This window comes from Manduca sexta, chromosome 6, assembly GCF_014839805.1.
Source record: "Manduca sexta isolate Smith_Timp_Sample1 chromosome 6, JHU_Msex_v1.0, whole genome shotgun sequence".
NCBI lineage: Eukaryota > Metazoa > Arthropoda > Insecta > Lepidoptera > Sphingidae > Manduca > Manduca sexta.
In genome coordinates this window covers 8,264,163-8,282,335 of record NC_051120.1, presented here as the reverse complement: position 1 = coordinate 8,282,335, position 18,173 = coordinate 8,264,163, and the positions used below count along the sequence as shown (strand labels likewise).

Below are 18,173 nucleotides of genomic sequence, written 5' to 3'. Positions count from 1 at the left end.
ACAAATTCACACTGCGCTCATAACGAACGAACTGAACATTGCTCATTACTGACCGTCCAATGACAGCGTAAACAAAACGGCAGTTTTTCACGACACTACAATAGTTACTGGATTAGTTTACAAGCGATTGTGAGCCGAGTGATTTGTTAGCTGTTGTTATTCATGACTCCCGAGTCAATAGTTAAGTTTAATTTCTCCGTGACAAATGTGACATGATACAGAATCGTTGTTTCTAATTTTCCCCTTGCTAATGTGCACGTGCCAAGGCATAACACTTCGAAAGGGCGGACCAGTTAGTTCGTGGTTGCAAATGGTAACTAAAGCATCGTGTGATTTCGATTACTTAATTATAATATTCCCTTGAACATATTTTATATCATCAGTTACATACATTTTTATATACTTCTAATATTTACAACGTAGATCATAGGCCTCCATCGTCCACTAATAATCATGCAACGCACTAGCTCAACCCCAGTTAGTAATCGCACTGAGACGTGGAGTGTGGTGATATTATTTACATAGTGTGTGAGTGAGGTGTGTGTGTACCTTGCGCGTGGTTGGGTTGTGGCGGGTAGCCGGCGTACTGCGGCGGGTAGCCGTCCATGGGCGCGCCGCCGCCGCCCGCCGCGCCGCCCGGGAACGACTCCTGCGAGTTCGACGAGCCTGGAAACAACCGCGCCGGCATTACTACATCGCACTGTCTACTTCTCTCAGCAATATAGTGTCAAATCAACAACTCTATACACATGCGACTCGCCGCTAATTGTGCAAGCTGAAACATTTGCAGAAGTCAGCTCGCTCGATTTTTTACAAAGTACAATTCGAAGTCAACTTCCGCAAGTTCTTTTACTATTCTAAACCTCACTTTTTACTAATATTTACAAACAGGAACAAACTAAAACTCAGACTGTTAGCCTTTGGAATCGCATATTTAAAATCGGCTGAACCAAGCTAGATTCTAATAAAGAATAAAGTATCGATTCCATAAAACAACCAACCTCAAACTCTTTCGACATGAAAACGTCAACGCTTTCTAACTAAAACCTTGACGTTTTAGTTACGCCGAGAAAATACACAAACTGCGATTGACTATTCAACACACAATTTTTAAAGCTATAAAAACCCTAAGTTATAATGATTTGTGTGTTTTTCTTCTCGGTAAAGACGGCGAGTTTGAAATAATACCGCTAGATGGCAATAATCTCCATTCTATTATCCTCACATAGCTCACGACATGTGGTTGTGATGTCACGTCTACCTACCCTTTGGAAAGCAAGACTCTATAGCTATTAATATGACACCTAATCCTACCGCTGAACAAAATTGTGATGCTATTGTATACATACTCGCACTAGGTGTGCTGTTAGACTTGCCGCCCTTCTTCTTGGTGGACGCCTCCACCTGGTTGATGATCGGCTGCGGGTCGATGCCGCCGCGATCGAAGTGGCACTCGTACGCGAGCAAGTTCTTCGTGTAGTGTTTGCGTAGCGTGTACGCGGCGGACGACGACGCGCCAATGCCGAGAAGGCCGGCGATGTCTTTCCACGTTTTGTTCTTTGTCACCTGTAATGTTAATGAGAAATTTATAGATTTTATTTTAAATGACGAGACGAGCAAGCCGCTCGTCTGATCGTATGTGTCAACTCCTCCTCAGTAATAGCATCACTTCACAAACTTTGAGATACAAATCACTGCGTACATCATCCTGAGGTATGACACGGTTAAGTTTTATAACGCTCAGTAATTAGCCTGCTTGCTACACAAGTCACTTAAGCTCCCTTATTAACATTGCCGATAGGAAATCTCACCATGCCTACGAATATATAAATTGCATCTGCTGTAAGTGTACGTCTGCGCGAGTCGGCGGCCGGCGCGCGTCTACACTCCGCGACAAGTCCGCGGCGCCACAACGAGCGTTTCAATGATAAAAATTTATTAACAACAGTTAAACAACCGTCGGCTTTACGGCGGACCATTCGCATAAAATGTGCAGTACATGTACATGCTCCACCATAAATCCGCCCTGAAGCCTATTAGTCTCACTTGTATAGATCTAGACGCTCGAGTTTTACAAGCGACGGTGGAGTGATACTCAACAATACAAACGTTTACAAATGCTTACGTTTAAAACTGTAAAATCAAATTGAATTACACGCACCGTTCGTTCTGTATACATGCGCGAGTTTGTGGTGCGACCACAAAATAGTATTCAACGTGTTCTCTGAATGCAAAGTTTATATTCATAATGAGTTTTCCACTTGCGTGATGTTGAAAAGGGAATGGTGAACACATGAAAATGCTAAGCAGCAACAGGACTTCATAAATACTCAGAATGCTGCGCCGTATTATATTATAAACTTAAAGAAGTGCTTTGGGAATTTTAATTTGCACTTTACAGTGTTAAAACACGACTCGTAGGATATGAGTAAGGAAACGCAGGGGCTCATAGAGACCCGAAGTAGCGCATTTCTAAGAACAAAATATACTTTCTTTCACACCCAAATCTTTTCACCACAACACAAACTATGACAGATTTACCCCAGTAAGATGGGACATTGTGAAAAAAAAAATGTGCCGAACACAAGTGCGAGAAATTTTGTATCGAAGGGATTTCTATATGACCGGCAAGCAAATAATTCTATTATAGGGTGGCAAGTGACTACCAATACACATGAAAATTCGCAATGCCAGACGAATTATTGGTGAGTAACCTTTGACACTAAAATGGCTAATTGGTGACCTATCTAACTTTAACACTCACAGATGTGTTTTTCATACCTTATTATATGTGTCACCCGAATAAAAAAAAAGATCGTGAACGCCTTAATCAACAATGACACCTCAGATATTTTATATGCAAGTACTCACCTCAACAAACCCGCCGCGCTCGCGCACCAGCAGGTACAGCCGGTAGAGGTCCAGCGGCTGCTTGGAGATGGTGGGGCACGCGGCGATGGGCGTGCGCCGCTCGTCCATGAACGTGAGCAGCCGCTCCACCCACCCGCGCCGCTCCGGCGAGTCGTCCATCTCGTACAGCTTGCTCAGCGAGTCCGACTTCTGGCGCAGACCACAACATCATACATCCGTCGCACACCACACGCGACGACCGTACACACACGCTTCCCTAATAGACTCACAGATGCCAGATGGAGAAGTTCCTACTCAAATTTAGAGACGTTTATTGCCAAGAGAGGAAAAGTTTGGGGGTCAATATGGTACTTTTGGGGGGAAGAAATTTAATCGATGAATAATAAATTATAATAATTTCATTTTTGCCAAAAATAGTCATTTTAAAGAGAGAAATGCCTGAAGACCTTTAGTTATCCCAAAAAGCCAATTTCGTAAACCTCTTCATTTGGTTTCAGAGCATTATATTGGAGTCACCTGGCAACAGTGAATAACCTCTAATGTGGCTTTTGGCAATATTAATTAATATCATGTGGCTATTTTAGACTATTCACACATGAATAATACCCTACTAAACCAAGATTATGTATAAAATACTGAAAAAGGCTACGCCAGACATTTAACTGTGATTGATGGATATTACACAATCGCAAAATGAACGTCCAGCGGGCTAAAGTAAATACTGTGAATTGGGTCATTTTTATTCTTCGTTTATCATATTTATATGTAATTCTAAAACTCAAAAAAATATTAAAATCCGGTAAAAAATCAACTAGTATAAGCTTTTGAATTTCGGTACAATGGGTAACTGTCAAGAAGCGAGAAAAGAGGCGCAATACACGCACGTGACGTCATCGGGAATTATCATGCGTGTGAAAGAATAAGATGGACCGATATCCTCACTACACGCTCACTCCTAGATATTGCAATGTTAACTGAAATAACTGTCTAATTTTTTAACCGATATTATTGTCGTTTTCACATAATTTCCCGTATTTTTTTATACTATTTACTATTAAATACAAAATAATGTACAGAATCAAACACAGAAAAATACCCTATTAGGTAAACGTTCCGAGTGCGTTTACGCATCATAACTGCCAAAGCATATACTTGACGAGGCTGTTAGCTCAGCCTGAAGAGCTCAAGAGAAAAACAAATATTATCTACCAAACATTTAGGCTAATTACTTAACCATTTTACAATTGATCCACATACAATTCTAAGATTTATAAAGACCCATGTGAGTTAAAAATTATCACTACATAGCCACGATAATCAAACATAAGGTTTACTTTGGTGTGCGTACGGTCGTCAGAAAATATAATTGTAACAGACACGAAAAACTCAGTTTTCATCTCTGCCAATATTATAACACATGCAAATCAAACGATTGAAATTATAGTCCCTACCAAGCAGGTCAAATCGAAATGTTAAATATAATGAAATACAGCCGTGCATGAATGTTTGAGGGAAGCTGCGTGGTCTAACCACTGCATATCGAACCGGTATTCTACGTTTCCCGAATGGAACTCTGGTCCTTGTGTTCGTGATAATTTAGCAATTTGTATTTATATAGAATGTTGACAACGTTGTGTAGCGCATACAGTGCACACGTTCCGTATACGAGAGTGCGGCGCGGAGTCATCACGAGCTATTTTCGCAATACGCAGTTGAAGCGGTATTTATATTGATAGTAAGTGTGCATTACCGGGCCTGACGAAGACTCTCCTACGCGACGTTTCCTTTGGTTCTCAGCCTAGAATCAGAATATGGTGACTATTGTTTACATTATGCGATATTTTGTTTCTGCATGCTATCGTCAGCCCCGTTTCTTGGAAAAACTCCTCATTTCATTGCATCATTAAAATATAATTAATAGATTAATTAAAATAAAAAAAAAAATAATGTGAAATAAATTATGAAAGAAATAAGGAGTTTCTGTTTGCATCACAATACTATTCAACAAGCTACAATATTGGATACCTAATTAGATGAAACGGAGACTTAACTAATATACTTGTGTACTTAATGCGTAGTGCAGGCTTTCATGCTCTATCTATTTCAGCAAACACACGGCCCGGCGCGGTCGGACGCACGGTGACGATTGCTTCAAAACTAATCAAATCACTGCACCGTACGGAAACATTCAACAATTTCTATATTGTCGTTGAGTTTCAACAATACAGCAAACTGGTATATCGTTTGTACCAGTGCGCATACCTAGACTACGGAAATGTTCACAAGCGACAGTCCAACACCGAAGAACAATCGGATAATAGCAAAAAGCAGAAAATTCTTTCAAGCACTAAAGCTCACACATTGTTTGTGTGTTTATAGAACATTATTGTACTCGGTACAGTTTGAGGTTACATTAATATGTTTTGTTCACTATTATTGTTACTACCATGCATAACGTATGTTCGTACGTGATATATAATTCAATTTCGAGCTCTACACATGCTTATGATGTTTAATTTGATATAAACCTTTGATCTGTAGGACTCCGGCGGTATGTGACTGTTAAATACCTGAAATACATGATAAAATGGAATGCTTCCCGTTCACTCGAACACATATTAACATAATGGATACTATATTATCAAATTGTTAGCAATGATACTGAATATAACTAGATTCCATTCGAACCTGGGCCATGGAACTACAGTCTAATTATTAGTTGTCACACGATGTATTTGTCTACGATAAGTGTCATGAGTGAGACTATGTTATAATGTATGAGATATTCCTTCAGTCTTATAAGAGATGATTAGTGCATTCAACTATATGTTACATTATTAAACTAGTATAGCAAGTAAGAATATTTTGTGGTTTGTTATTGACTGTACATTTTAGTTAAAATGCAGTCAAACATACCTTACAACAGGACTTGTCCAAGAAAAAATATCTAATTACTTTCCGATAAAGAAAAATTAAGGAGAACGAGTATTTTAAGACAGAGAAACAAAGTCTTCGTTTCTCTACAGATTGGAATTTTCGTTTCTTTGATATCATAAAATAGCGCCTTAACAAGCGCGAAATGCAATCTGCAATTCCAATGATACTATCTTTTGGCAGCATAACTGCATAGACGTTGGGAACATTCAAGTAAAAATGTGTGATTTACTTTTGATGGTAGCGACCCGGTCTACCAGAAGGAATACGAAAGAGTACAGTATAACTGGCTTGGGGCCTTATTCTCTATCCCGCACGTTATTTTAACAGTGTGTAACAAGCACGTAACACAACGCATCATGTTCAGGACTATAGAAATTTGGCTTACAGAATACCATTCCACGCACATTTCTCAAAGATAACATGACACGGCCGCGTTACGCGTTTACACTATCATACAGAATAAGGGCCCTGATCGAGACGCCTCGAGGTATAACGGCTGAGTAGTGTGTATATGTGTGTTTGTATGTCTGTGTGTGTGTGTGGGTGTTCGTGTTGACTCACGGGACTAGATGGCGGCCTGGGCCAGGGGCTGGGCGAGGCTTCGTAGTCGTCGTGCAGCGAGGAGTGAGACGCGCCCCCTGGCGAGGGCGACGGCGCCGCGCTGCCGCCGAACTCCTTGCGCGGCTTGCCAGACCCGCCGCATTCCTCGCCTGACGCTGGAATCAAAATGGTCGATGAATATACATGAACAAATCTGGTATTAAAGAGGCCAACTGTGTCGAATGGCGAGGAGGTAAATGTTCTTCGTCAGTAGACACTCCAACTGGATCCTACTTCAGTTTGTATCAAGCTCAGTAGGGTTACTTTGCCATGATCGTATACAAAAAAATACAAGCAAATGATAATGTTATGAATTGTGATTAGTCTGTCCCAACAATAATTCTCCATGTCAAATACGCAGAACGGTTTCTTCACCTTGAGCATGTTCAGTATACTACGATATTGCCATGGTTACACTCGATAATTTAAATCTGCACAATTTATGTACAATTTGCATGAATGTCAGCTGCAAGTGTAATACAGATAGTTTTGAAATTGAACGTAAGTATAGCATACCAAGACTCAAATGACTTGCACAATGGAAGCTCGACTTAAAGTGATTAACGGCATTACCTTTTTTTCAGTGTTAGTCTAGAGTCGGGAATTTGTGAAAGGCTTATCCCCATCAAAACATAGGACAGAATACATACCACGAAAAGTGAGTGCACTATCTACCCCTTTAGGGATTAAACATGACGGAGTGTGTCTGTGTGTCTTTTTTTATTGGCTCAATAAGCAAACGTGTAAGCGGTCCGCTTGATAGAAAGCAACATCCGCCGCCCCTGGACTGTAGCATGACCAAAGGTACAGCCAAGCCGTTGCCTAACGACAGGTGATCACTGCAGTGGCGAAAGGTGAAATTCTCCGAAAGGGAACCCGACACAACATATAAGTACTGATATGCATAAATTCGGTGTGCAAATCGTTATAATGATAATTAGATTCTACATCACTTCTATACAAAGGGAAGCCGGCAGGAATCGGGTTCTATGGGACCCTTCGCCACTGGATCACTGAGCAGTTACTTTAAATGTGTTGTTTTGATTGAGGAAAACATTAATGTTTTTTTTTATTATTTATTTATTTATTTATTTATATATATATTATAACACCATAACAGTTGAAACTAATGCGATGTTATACAGATTTAATTTTAACAATTTATTTCAATACATTTATGAGCCATTTCAGTGAATTCTGACAGGTTACATATAAATAAATATATCCAAGTTGTGCGATATAGTGTTAAGCATCCGTATGGCCCGCGACAAGGGCGCAAACCTTAGAATATATTATGTTGTGTACCTGCTGAGGCGTTGCTGAGCGTGCTCTGCTGGCTGCCCTCGTCGAGCGGCGCGCCGTCGGGCCCGGTGGTGACGAGCGCGGTGGCGGGCGGCGCGGGCCCGTTGTCGTGCGCGTCGCCCGGCGCGGTCGGCGGCGGCATGGCGCCCTCGCCCGCGCCGCCCGCGCCCCCCGCGCCCCCCGCGCCCGGCGGACCCATGTGCCGCCCGCCGCCCTGCTGCCGGGGAACACAAACGTTAGTATACTGCATTACTACCAAATTTATTCTATTGTATACTTGGACTACTATATCTTTAGGAGAGGCCTACGTACAGCATTGGACTTCATCTGGCATCTGATGATATTGTTGTTAATCTGGTTTAGACTCGAATGCCATAATAACTATGGTTTCCAGAGATGTCAAGAGGCGTACTACAATGATAACTAGTCCGACAAAAAAACTAAAGAAAATTACGATGTTATCAAATATTTTGTGATGCAGTTCGACTACAAGTATTTTTCTGGAGAATTTCCTAAGAAAATGTATTAGTTAATAGATATGTGCCAGATGTCAAAGGCGGATGGATACCTTGAGGGGTTGATAGTGTTGCGGCGGATGTGGTGGTGGCGGACGATACCCATAGGGGTACGGATGGTGGTTCCTGGCGGGCGGGTACCCGTAGGGCGGCTGCGGCGGCGGGTAGTGCGGCGCCTTGTACGCGCCGTGGTGCGAATAGGGCTGCGCCACCATCGCGCCGGGCGGCGGCACCGCGCCCGCCGGCCCGGGGGCCACAGCCCGCGCCGCCGGCCCGCTGCCCTCCGACAGCGACGACGACGTTCGCGGCGGCATCGTTACGTTCTGCGTGCCTGCAATGTAACAAACCATATCATTACAAACTATTCATATAACAATAACACGTGCAGCGGTACCATCCTATCAAAACAGTCGCTCTAATGTTCGGAACTGTAACAACAAATCCAACTAAATGTGTAAACAGAAAGTGCAATGTTCATATAATGTAGTTCAAGTGCAAGGCATTTGTTATTCACGGCGTGGTCCGGGGTTTAGTGTATCAATTAAATTGTATTCGAGAGTGCAAGCGGCGGGCGGCGGGCGGCGGGCGGCGAGCGGTGCGGCGTGCGGCAAACATTTCCGTGTGTGTGATCGATCGTTTGCCAGCGAGTGGTGAGCGGCGAGGCACGGTGCGGGCTCGGTGCGCGGCGCTCGCACACACGATTTGAATAATACAGTTAACGAGGGCTCTCCTAAGCCGGCCGGGCATCAATCGAGGGCGGAGAGACGCATCCGATCACTTTCGTTTTCCGCCGGCACGTGAGCGGCATACGCCGCTAGCCTGTGAATTCTCGCTGCACTTTATTGCATCCGTATATGTTCATACAACATGCACGCAACGCATTGACCGAGGCCGAGTTACGGCCGACTGTGATTTGCGACGACGAAAGTGGTATTGCAACTTTTATATCGGTCGATTTGGTGTTATGTCGTTGTTACGTGAGATCTCGGCTGCTTAGTGTTGCGCACTCGACGCACTAAACCGCTCGTGTCCGCAATACGCATAATATATTAGAAACATCGCAATCCTTTATCGGCTCGTTTTGTATTTTGGTGAAGGGTTTATTGTATTGTGAATAAAAACGATCACGTGCGAGGGTCGTAACTTTAATCTCATCAGTTGGCCATTATCGGGGCCATTATATTGTGTCGGTGCGATCAGACGGCGGGCAGACGGCGAGGCGCCGCTGAATCATAGATAACAGCGTTGTGCCATACCCACCCGACTACCTACATATCTATTTGTTTACGGCGACCTTTAATGAATGTAGCACTACGGTAATGGGGTCGTCGCGAATCGCTCTACTTTCTGACCAGCGCACCGCTCCGTCTCGAAAAACTAACGAGCGACCAGCGCATCACCGCAAATACATTGTGTAATGGACGACACCCACCTGCATACATATATTGTAGTGTGATTAATGGTATCATTAAAATACCCGAGACTTATAGTTGGCGCGATACGAAACTAAATTCCAACTTCAATAATGCGAACTAATATTAATGTTAAAGTGCCATCGTGATTTCACATGCCCCATAAACACTGTTATCTTTATGCCACAGTGTAAAGAATTTAAAATGCGTTCGTGAAAAGCACTCGACGTTGCAAGACGTCATAATGAGAGGGTGGTCGTGAAACAGGTGCATGTGTGAGTGGCGAGTACTATTATTACATTTATTATCGTGCATTGCATTGAGCAAAGCGCTGGCTGTGGTAGTGTAGGACTCGCTCTGTCAAGGGCAGCGCCCGTCACCGCGGGCGAGTTGGCAGCCGCGTGCGTAACGCAGCCAAACCGAGGTCTTTACTTTCCCGCCGGACTATATCACCGGCCTGTACACTCGGTCATGTTTCAACTGTATCCACAACACATCTCGGTGAAGGTTCCAACACTTAACCGTGCCGCCGTTCGGATGTAATACGATTAATTGGTTTTAAATACTAATGTTTCCCTAAAGTTTTATGTTAAACCTACGCGTTCAGCCCTAACTAGATCGCGTATCAAAATTGTCATGTTTCATGAACAAAAAAATACACTCACATTCAAGAGATCTAACCACAAAAAAAGTGTCGATCATACGTCAATTCCCAGCACCATCCCGTCGTCGGTCCCGTTCTACTTTTACGACGCAACAACACGTGCAAATACGATCCGGATTCGTTCACAACAACTCCCTATATACCGGGAACGAACGGCGATGGTCAATAAGATGTACGGTGCGTGTACACTGTACAGTACATTTTACGTATATGGTCATTTCCTCATGGCGGTATTCCGCGCACGTATTAAATGTCACGCCATAGCGCGGCGCGGCGCTGGACGGCGCGCCCGCAGGCTCGCGTGCTATGCGGCGCGCTCCACCGCCACAGCCACATAAGTGCCACTTACTACCGCAGCCATAGACATTCCGGGAATATGGGAAAATCACGCCGATAGGCAGGTTAGGGTTGTCAAACTTGCCGGGATACGATTCAAAACAATGACAACATTAGCTATATTACTAAACCTTCCGAAAACACGTCACAAGCATGTAATTCGCGCATTTCAAATACTGTGATCGTTAGGCCATGGAAATTAAATTATATAACTCTCCACCTGACAGCCCTACACATATTATCATACTATTATAACGATGATTATTAACAGGTACGATTATACTTAAGATAAGAAATATCGTTCCCCTAACTAATGTTTACTTTATATTCAAAATACTCAGGTGCAAATAATGACATTCCTAATATTACGTTGAATACTTTCGGCTATATTCTAATTTACAACATAAAAAACTAAGTGACTAATCAAACTTAAGACCATTTAACCGTTATTGTTTATAATAACTAGCACCCGACGCTACATAATGTTCTCATGCATATTTCTCCCGATTTCCTAAGCAACTGCTCAACTGAAGACGTGCTTCATAAGGATGCCTTTAAAGTTAATAACATCCACTTTTATCGTCGGACGAGTGCTTTAAACACCCATTCCGCTGTAATACGAGACTGTCAGTCTCGAGCCAGCTGTTACTTACGACTCCAGAGTGTACAAGAAATCATAATGTTCCAAGAGGAGCATCACTAACGTCGAAATGACGGTACCAAAGTGCAGTGAGTAAAATATTAACGGATATCTGTCAGCCGTGGCGCGAATATCATCGATATCGATAAATATTGCGTCGACCAGTTGCCAACTTTAAAAACTGCCGATCATGTCCACCGCAATAACCATTTATCATTCCTACATTCATGTTTAAATTTTAATTTATTTGAATAATGATACTTCGACGTTGTAAATTTGTTTTCCTATATATTTCATGTTTTGGTCAACCTCTTTGTGGTTTTAGGAGCAATTTTATACATGGCAGTAAATTGAGGCTATCGTAATAGACGCTGGTTGTAATTTTCATTTCGCTTATAGAATACAACATGGGCTTAATTAAACGGTAAAATATGGGTATTATATTATATTTTGCAGCGTTTAATCGCTTAGTTGGGCTGGTTAGAATTGCAACTCACACAAGTGGGCTATAGAAGGTCTAAAGTTCGTTTCGATCAGGCATTCCGTGGGAAATTTGCTCTGTCTTAGTTTAACTTTATATATTTACGAACAAAACGTTTTTAACGTCGCCTTTACTAGACAGGTTCATATCAACCGTACCCAATTCACACGACACATCTAACTAGATACGTAGCGATGGCAAATATGGACATGTTATTATTGTGATTGTGTTTATACTATCAAAAGTTGAAATCACGACATCACGAGAATGGTGATGTGAAGAATCTTATGACACACATAGACTGCATGATATTACGCACATAAAGCTATCGTTTACAGTATCAAAATTACGTTATTACAACATAGACACAAAGTAGACTTAGCTTGTAATTTTTTTATAGGATTACAGGAAAATTTTGAGTATAGTCAATTAAGAAATCCAAAATCCACTTTATTACGACAGTAATTTTTAAAGTGTACCACATGGATTTTCGGCATTTCGGGCCCCAATCAAATTGGTGACACAAGGCTTAAACCCCACGTGTCCTTAGTTTACAGACTGAAAAGGTAAACTTTAACACAAGACACTTCCAAGAAATTTACACCTCGGCTCAGATAGTTACAAGAACACGCCCGCTAAGTATGATAATGTTAAGTCAACTTCCAAGAAAACACATTCGCGTCTTATCATTCAGGAATAAAATACGCGCCAAATTGAGGTGCACTTTGCCGGGTGTCGCTTAGTAATAAAATGCGAGAGAATATGAGATCGGATAAATAAGAATGCCCACACGACGCCGCGTGACTCACAATGTATTGGCGTGTGTTTACGGTGTTATATAAAATTGATACTGTAAAAGAAAATCATCATATCCTGTCGGTGCGAAGTGAATCATAAGTGTTCTGACAAATAAATATTAAAGTTATTCGTTATACGCAACATATTTTTGTTAAGCTAGTGGATATAAAAACAATATCTCGACAACAGACACGGTTACATTAAAATAGAAAAAAAAAATCTAAAGATGAAAAAGGTCACAAGACAAAAAAGATGCTGTTACATCAAAACATTAATTTCAAGTGTTGGTTGACAATGAGAGCCATTGCCATGGGTATACAAATAGACGTTAAACAGCGGCGGCAGCCGGTGCGTGCCGTGGAGTTTAGACAATGGCGTTAACAAGAACGGCCTAGTTGGGACGGACGGTGGCGAATGGCGACAACGCGACGCCGCCGCCCGTCCACGACCGACCCATTTAACTAGATCACCATCAAATGATACTGGCAAGTTTGATTGAAAAAATTATAGCTCGCCTATATTATTTTTCTCGTTCGATTTTTAAAACAGTGGCTTTGGTAGCGTTAATTGTTAAAACATGTATCTCCTACATTATCGTAACACGACTTGAAATCCTGATTGAAAGAGAAGACGTTAAGTAGCCAATATATAAATCGCTCTGTAGTTCGTATTCTGATTGTGGGCAAGAATAGCAGAATAATCTAGTGTCATCTTGAATATACTTTGTTACTAGACTAAAAAGCAGGGCATACATGAGTGCAAACTGTGCCTTGTAAACCATTAGTTATCGCAATCCGAAATTAGGACTCTATGAATACCTACCTACATGAAGACTAAAATACAGCAACTGACCATATTACTTAACGACTGGGTAAAGTAATACCTTCGCAGTACGAATAACGCGTGAACGTGTACTATCGGGATCAATTTCGTGCACGTTGGCACCGCCGATGGACTCTAAATGACGAGTGCTGACCGACAATCAGCGCGAATCACACGTATATCAAAATCCGTAGGCTCCTTCGGGTAACAATTATCCATCATTCACGCACTCGATGCCGCGAGCGGAAATTCCTAAAAGCACGAACACCGCATTGATTTGCATTCGCCTGCACGTAAACGCGCGTGAATCAAGAACGTGGCTTAAATGAACATGATTCAACACAGGACCCGTTTATGTTTACCGAGAGAATTCAAAAACATGCTAGAAAAGCATCAACAAACAATCCCATTGAGGAGGCCCGTAACGTTTGACACGTACTTGTGGTGAGTACAGCGGGCAAAGTGCGACTTTATGTATGTGTGTGTGAATGTATATAGACCAAGTCAGACGGAGGTTGGGGAAAGAATGTCCGCACCATTAACTGTGGGGTAACCGAGAACGGGGTGAATGGACTGTCGAACCCTCCGACGACCTTGACTCACACAGATTTATCACTTTTCCGGGGTAATCTGAATACAATTAGGCGATGGGCAGCCGTCCGCTGGCGGGACCGCAGACACGCAACAAGTCCCTTGCAAAAATTATGCTTTCTTACTTACGTCACTCTTTGTGGGAGCGTACGAGTTACATACATTACCATACATTTATCATTTTTTTCTCTGTGTGGATTTTATAATTTAATGTAATAGCCATTAGTGTGTGACTATGGCATTATAGTACGAATAAAAAGGACTTACAAAATCAAAGAACATACAAGTTCCAGTGCAAATATACGTTTTAAAATTTGACACACATGCAATTTTTATCATAAATTTCGTACATATTACAGTTATTAGATTGCACCAAGTCAATAATTGATCGAAATTACTATTGATCGATAGTATTCATTTATTTTATGTTTTTTTTGCGTAATTTAACCCCAAACAATACAACAATAACAGCTATAGCGACCACAAAGGATATTTTCATTTCTGCCAATAAAAACACAAGGATTAAATTGTCGCAGGCAAAAGAAAAATGCGTGAAAAATTAAAATAGAATAAAACACAAATTTAGTAGTCCGAATAACTGTACAAATACTTTAAATACAAAAATACTTGTCTACAAAGCATTATAGGGCTTACTCGACTCGACCCAGGTCGTACTACAGTCCCAGAGAAAACTAACGGGGACTGGTATAGCCAGCTTTTTTAATTTTTAATATGAAGAACAAGATTTTCAAAGACCCAAATACTACTTTCCCCACCACAATCCTCATTTAACTGTAATAAATACACTCATTTATAAATCTTCTGTTGGCGTGGATTTTATGAGCGGCAAAGATTAGCTAACGTCGAGTGACGAACTTGCAAATTTGCCGGTCTATATTAAACAAACACACATCTCGCATTTATATCCAAGGGATAGGCAGAGGTGCAACCGAAGCACCACCACTATTCGCCAAGTATATTCCATCGCATGATATGATAGAAGGTGAGGTTTCAGACACCTGATACTGTGCAGAAAAACCCAATATCATTTTGCCCAAACCGAGATTCGAAACCTGGACCCCAGAGCGGTGTCGTACCGCGCACGAACCCACGCCACAGAAGCAGTCGATAATTAATATCCATAAAAAAAGTTTTGACATCGTATTATGATTTATAATGGAGATACAAAATCAAAATAACGTAGAGTTATGACGAGATCAATAATTTGATTCGATAATTTGTGTCGGTATCAAAAGCGAATTGTGAACTTAAAAGCGTTGGAATCTGTTATCGCGAGGGAAATAACGTGAAGGAACTCGCTTGGCATTGGAATAAACTTTCAATTTTATGAGTAATCTGAATTCTACGTAAACCCGCAACTCCTTTGTAGACCGATTTCGCGGCATAGCGTGGATTTCACGATAAACACATAAAACTTTTAATGAATAAATGTATGTGCGATAACTTTAAACTTCGTTATATAAATAAACATTTGCAGGTCTTCTCATCTCACATAAGGCTTTTTTTTAACTTTAAAATGCTAAAAAAAAGTAATTCAAAAACAGTACAACAGAAATTTTAGTCGAAAACGATCAAAACAAACATTACGACAGGATTGGGGCAAAAAGTGTCGCTTTTTCTTTTTTTTTTCAAAGCCATAAAGGTCGTCAACCTTTCCAAGGACGCGCAACACGTGACTTAATACAGAAGAATTTGATTAGCGACAAAGCTGTTTTAAAGCCATCTTCATACAAATAACGGCCGTCGATATACTCTATATGTAAAATATTAAATCGATATTGGTTTTGAAGAAACATGCTGTGGGAAAGGAGCTGAAGGTGATGCAAAAGTAGCAACGAAAATCGATATAATCAGCATCAAAATAACGGGTTGCGGACATAAAAAAACAACGGTTGTTAAAGCACGAAATTCACGCAAGCAAAAAGCCTAAGTGGTAACTAAGTAGCGTAAAGTAAATATAGGTCTCAAATATCACGAAGAAACAGCGAGCGACCGCGGCAGCGCTCGTTTTCACTCCCAAGAGCCAACCTTATCTTAGTTGATGGCATTCCATTGCTCGCTCGGCGATACGCACGACGGACGACTGCGAAACGCTTTTAGCGCCCGTATACTGCACAACTGATGACCGGCCAAGTCAAAAACCTCTCAATGTGTATTCAACACAAGGTCGTAAACTCAACGCCGAGACTCACGCGCGCCGCGCACACAAAAGAAACCTTATTTGTATGAAATTAAAGTAGCATTCGAGAATCACGTTGCATGCGGGCGTCAAACAATACGCAATTCACCTTCGAACGCGTCGGGTTGCGGTATTGCGGCTTCATTGTGTTAAAATAACGATGGAACTCGGATTGGAAACGAACAATGCGCTCGATGAACAGAAATTTATTTTATATCACTTATCGATAAAGGATATTTTTAATCAACACCGCCGCTTTGGAACGCACAGACGCGGACACAAAAGCGCTGCATGACATAACGTGATTAAACAATAAAACACGGGGCATGAAATGGCAAATGCTTGCATGCAATACCATTAAAAATAATAATATGCTGCCATAAACAATTTTATCTACCTTTATTTAATGTTGAATATATAAATCAAATAGATATTGTCTAAATCCAGCATGGCAATCGATTAAAAGAATACTAAAATTTGGGACACAGCGAGTAGGAGACCATTATAGTTTGGTAACCGATAAGCTATTTTGGACTATACGTAGGAGGATAAGTTAATCGTCCGCCAACCAAAGTGGCAGTTGGAGATAAGATTAATACATCACTGATTTGACATTTCAATACGTCATTTTCGCCTCTATTACAAATTATATTCCTTAAATTTATCTTTTTACATTATTTCTTGTCGACTTCTCCAAATATAGCAAACACATTCATATAAAAGCATAGATAAAACAACAAATTAAATGAGTCATTCGCGTAAAATACGCTGTATATTTTTCCTCGAACGTTCAATCTATAATTTTCTAACGCGAGACTTCACATACAGCCGTTGTTTGTCGAGAGTCGAGAACTTCGACGAGCCGAACGGTTGACGTCATGTAGTCATGTTAACCTTCTACCACACGGCGATCTAGTGACAATTTACACACCAAAGTAGTATACATCGCCGGTTTAGTTATAAGCCGTGTGTTTGCTATGCGCTATGGAAGGAGCGTTGTATGCCTGGACGAATATGTTCGTTCGTGGTATTAGAAGGTACGGAGCTAGGGTGTATTGCGGTCATATAACCGGTATTGGAGTGGCGCGGCGCGACAGTCGCAGCGGCCGCTCGGCCGGTCTACAACTCGACGGTTTTGAGAAAGCCACGTTCGGCAATCGCCAGCGCTGCGCGAGCGTTAACAAAACACGATTACTTTTGTGGTTTGCGTTTCGATACAGTCGATGGTACGAGTAACGTGATAAATTATTTTTTATTGAATTTATAGAGAAACATTCAATATTATGTCGTATGCTGAACGAGTAACAGTAGAGCGCAGGCAAGTAATCCCTTATAGTATCCAATTAAGGTGGTTACACAATAACAACAGTCGGTAACAGTATAACCGTACATTATCTTCGCTTTGATGATAACGCATTATGTTCGGTAAAGTAAGGGACAGTTAATACGAGAAACGCATAATTATTTTTGCTATAATACGGATAATGATATACAATGATATACTCAAACACAAAAAGTAATTTAATTTAAGTTAAATTGTACTAATAATAATCAAAATCTGAATAATACAATTATTTTCTCTGCTTAAGTCGTAAGAAATCGGCTTAAAACTTAGATGTGTGTATATTCTAAGCCGACGGAGATTAGAAGCCGCGACCACGAATGACAATATGTCAATTGATAATACATACGAGGTGCTACTACCTGCCGAACCGAAATATCGCCTGTGAAAAATCTTATTAATTAGAAATAATTCAGAGAATAGTAATTTTAAGCTCGTTTTTAAATAAACTAACATTAGACAGACAATACTCCAAGTCCTTGGCATACATTCAAAACGGAACACATAATGTCGAACTCAATAATTCATTCAGTGAAAACACTTTTCTCGTAGCTAGGGACATTATAATGATATCTACATATTTTATAGTAACGACTTTGGCGTACGTATTATTTTTTTTAAATAGAGTTTTATTCATAGTTATGTTTTTAGATGATTTGTTG

At 41.1% G+C, this 18,173-nt stretch overlaps 1 protein-coding gene across 1 annotated transcript in view; it reads right to left on the bottom strand.

Moving 5' to 3' along the window:
- The window catches only part of LOC115451838 (trithorax group protein osa), a 111,047-nt gene that overhangs the window by 7,511 nt on the left and 85,363 nt on the right, over window positions 1–18,173 (bottom strand). The window contains 8 exon segments of the mRNA XM_037447506.1: window positions 550–666; window positions 1,350–1,566; window positions 2,872–3,060; window positions 4,622–4,669; window positions 5,400–5,441; window positions 6,370–6,524; window positions 7,714–7,927; window positions 8,279–8,556. Of these exon segments, the coding sequence (XP_037303403.1) occupies window positions 550–666; window positions 1,350–1,566; window positions 2,872–3,060; window positions 4,622–4,669; window positions 5,400–5,441; window positions 6,370–6,524; window positions 7,714–7,927; window positions 8,279–8,556 (1,260 nt within the window).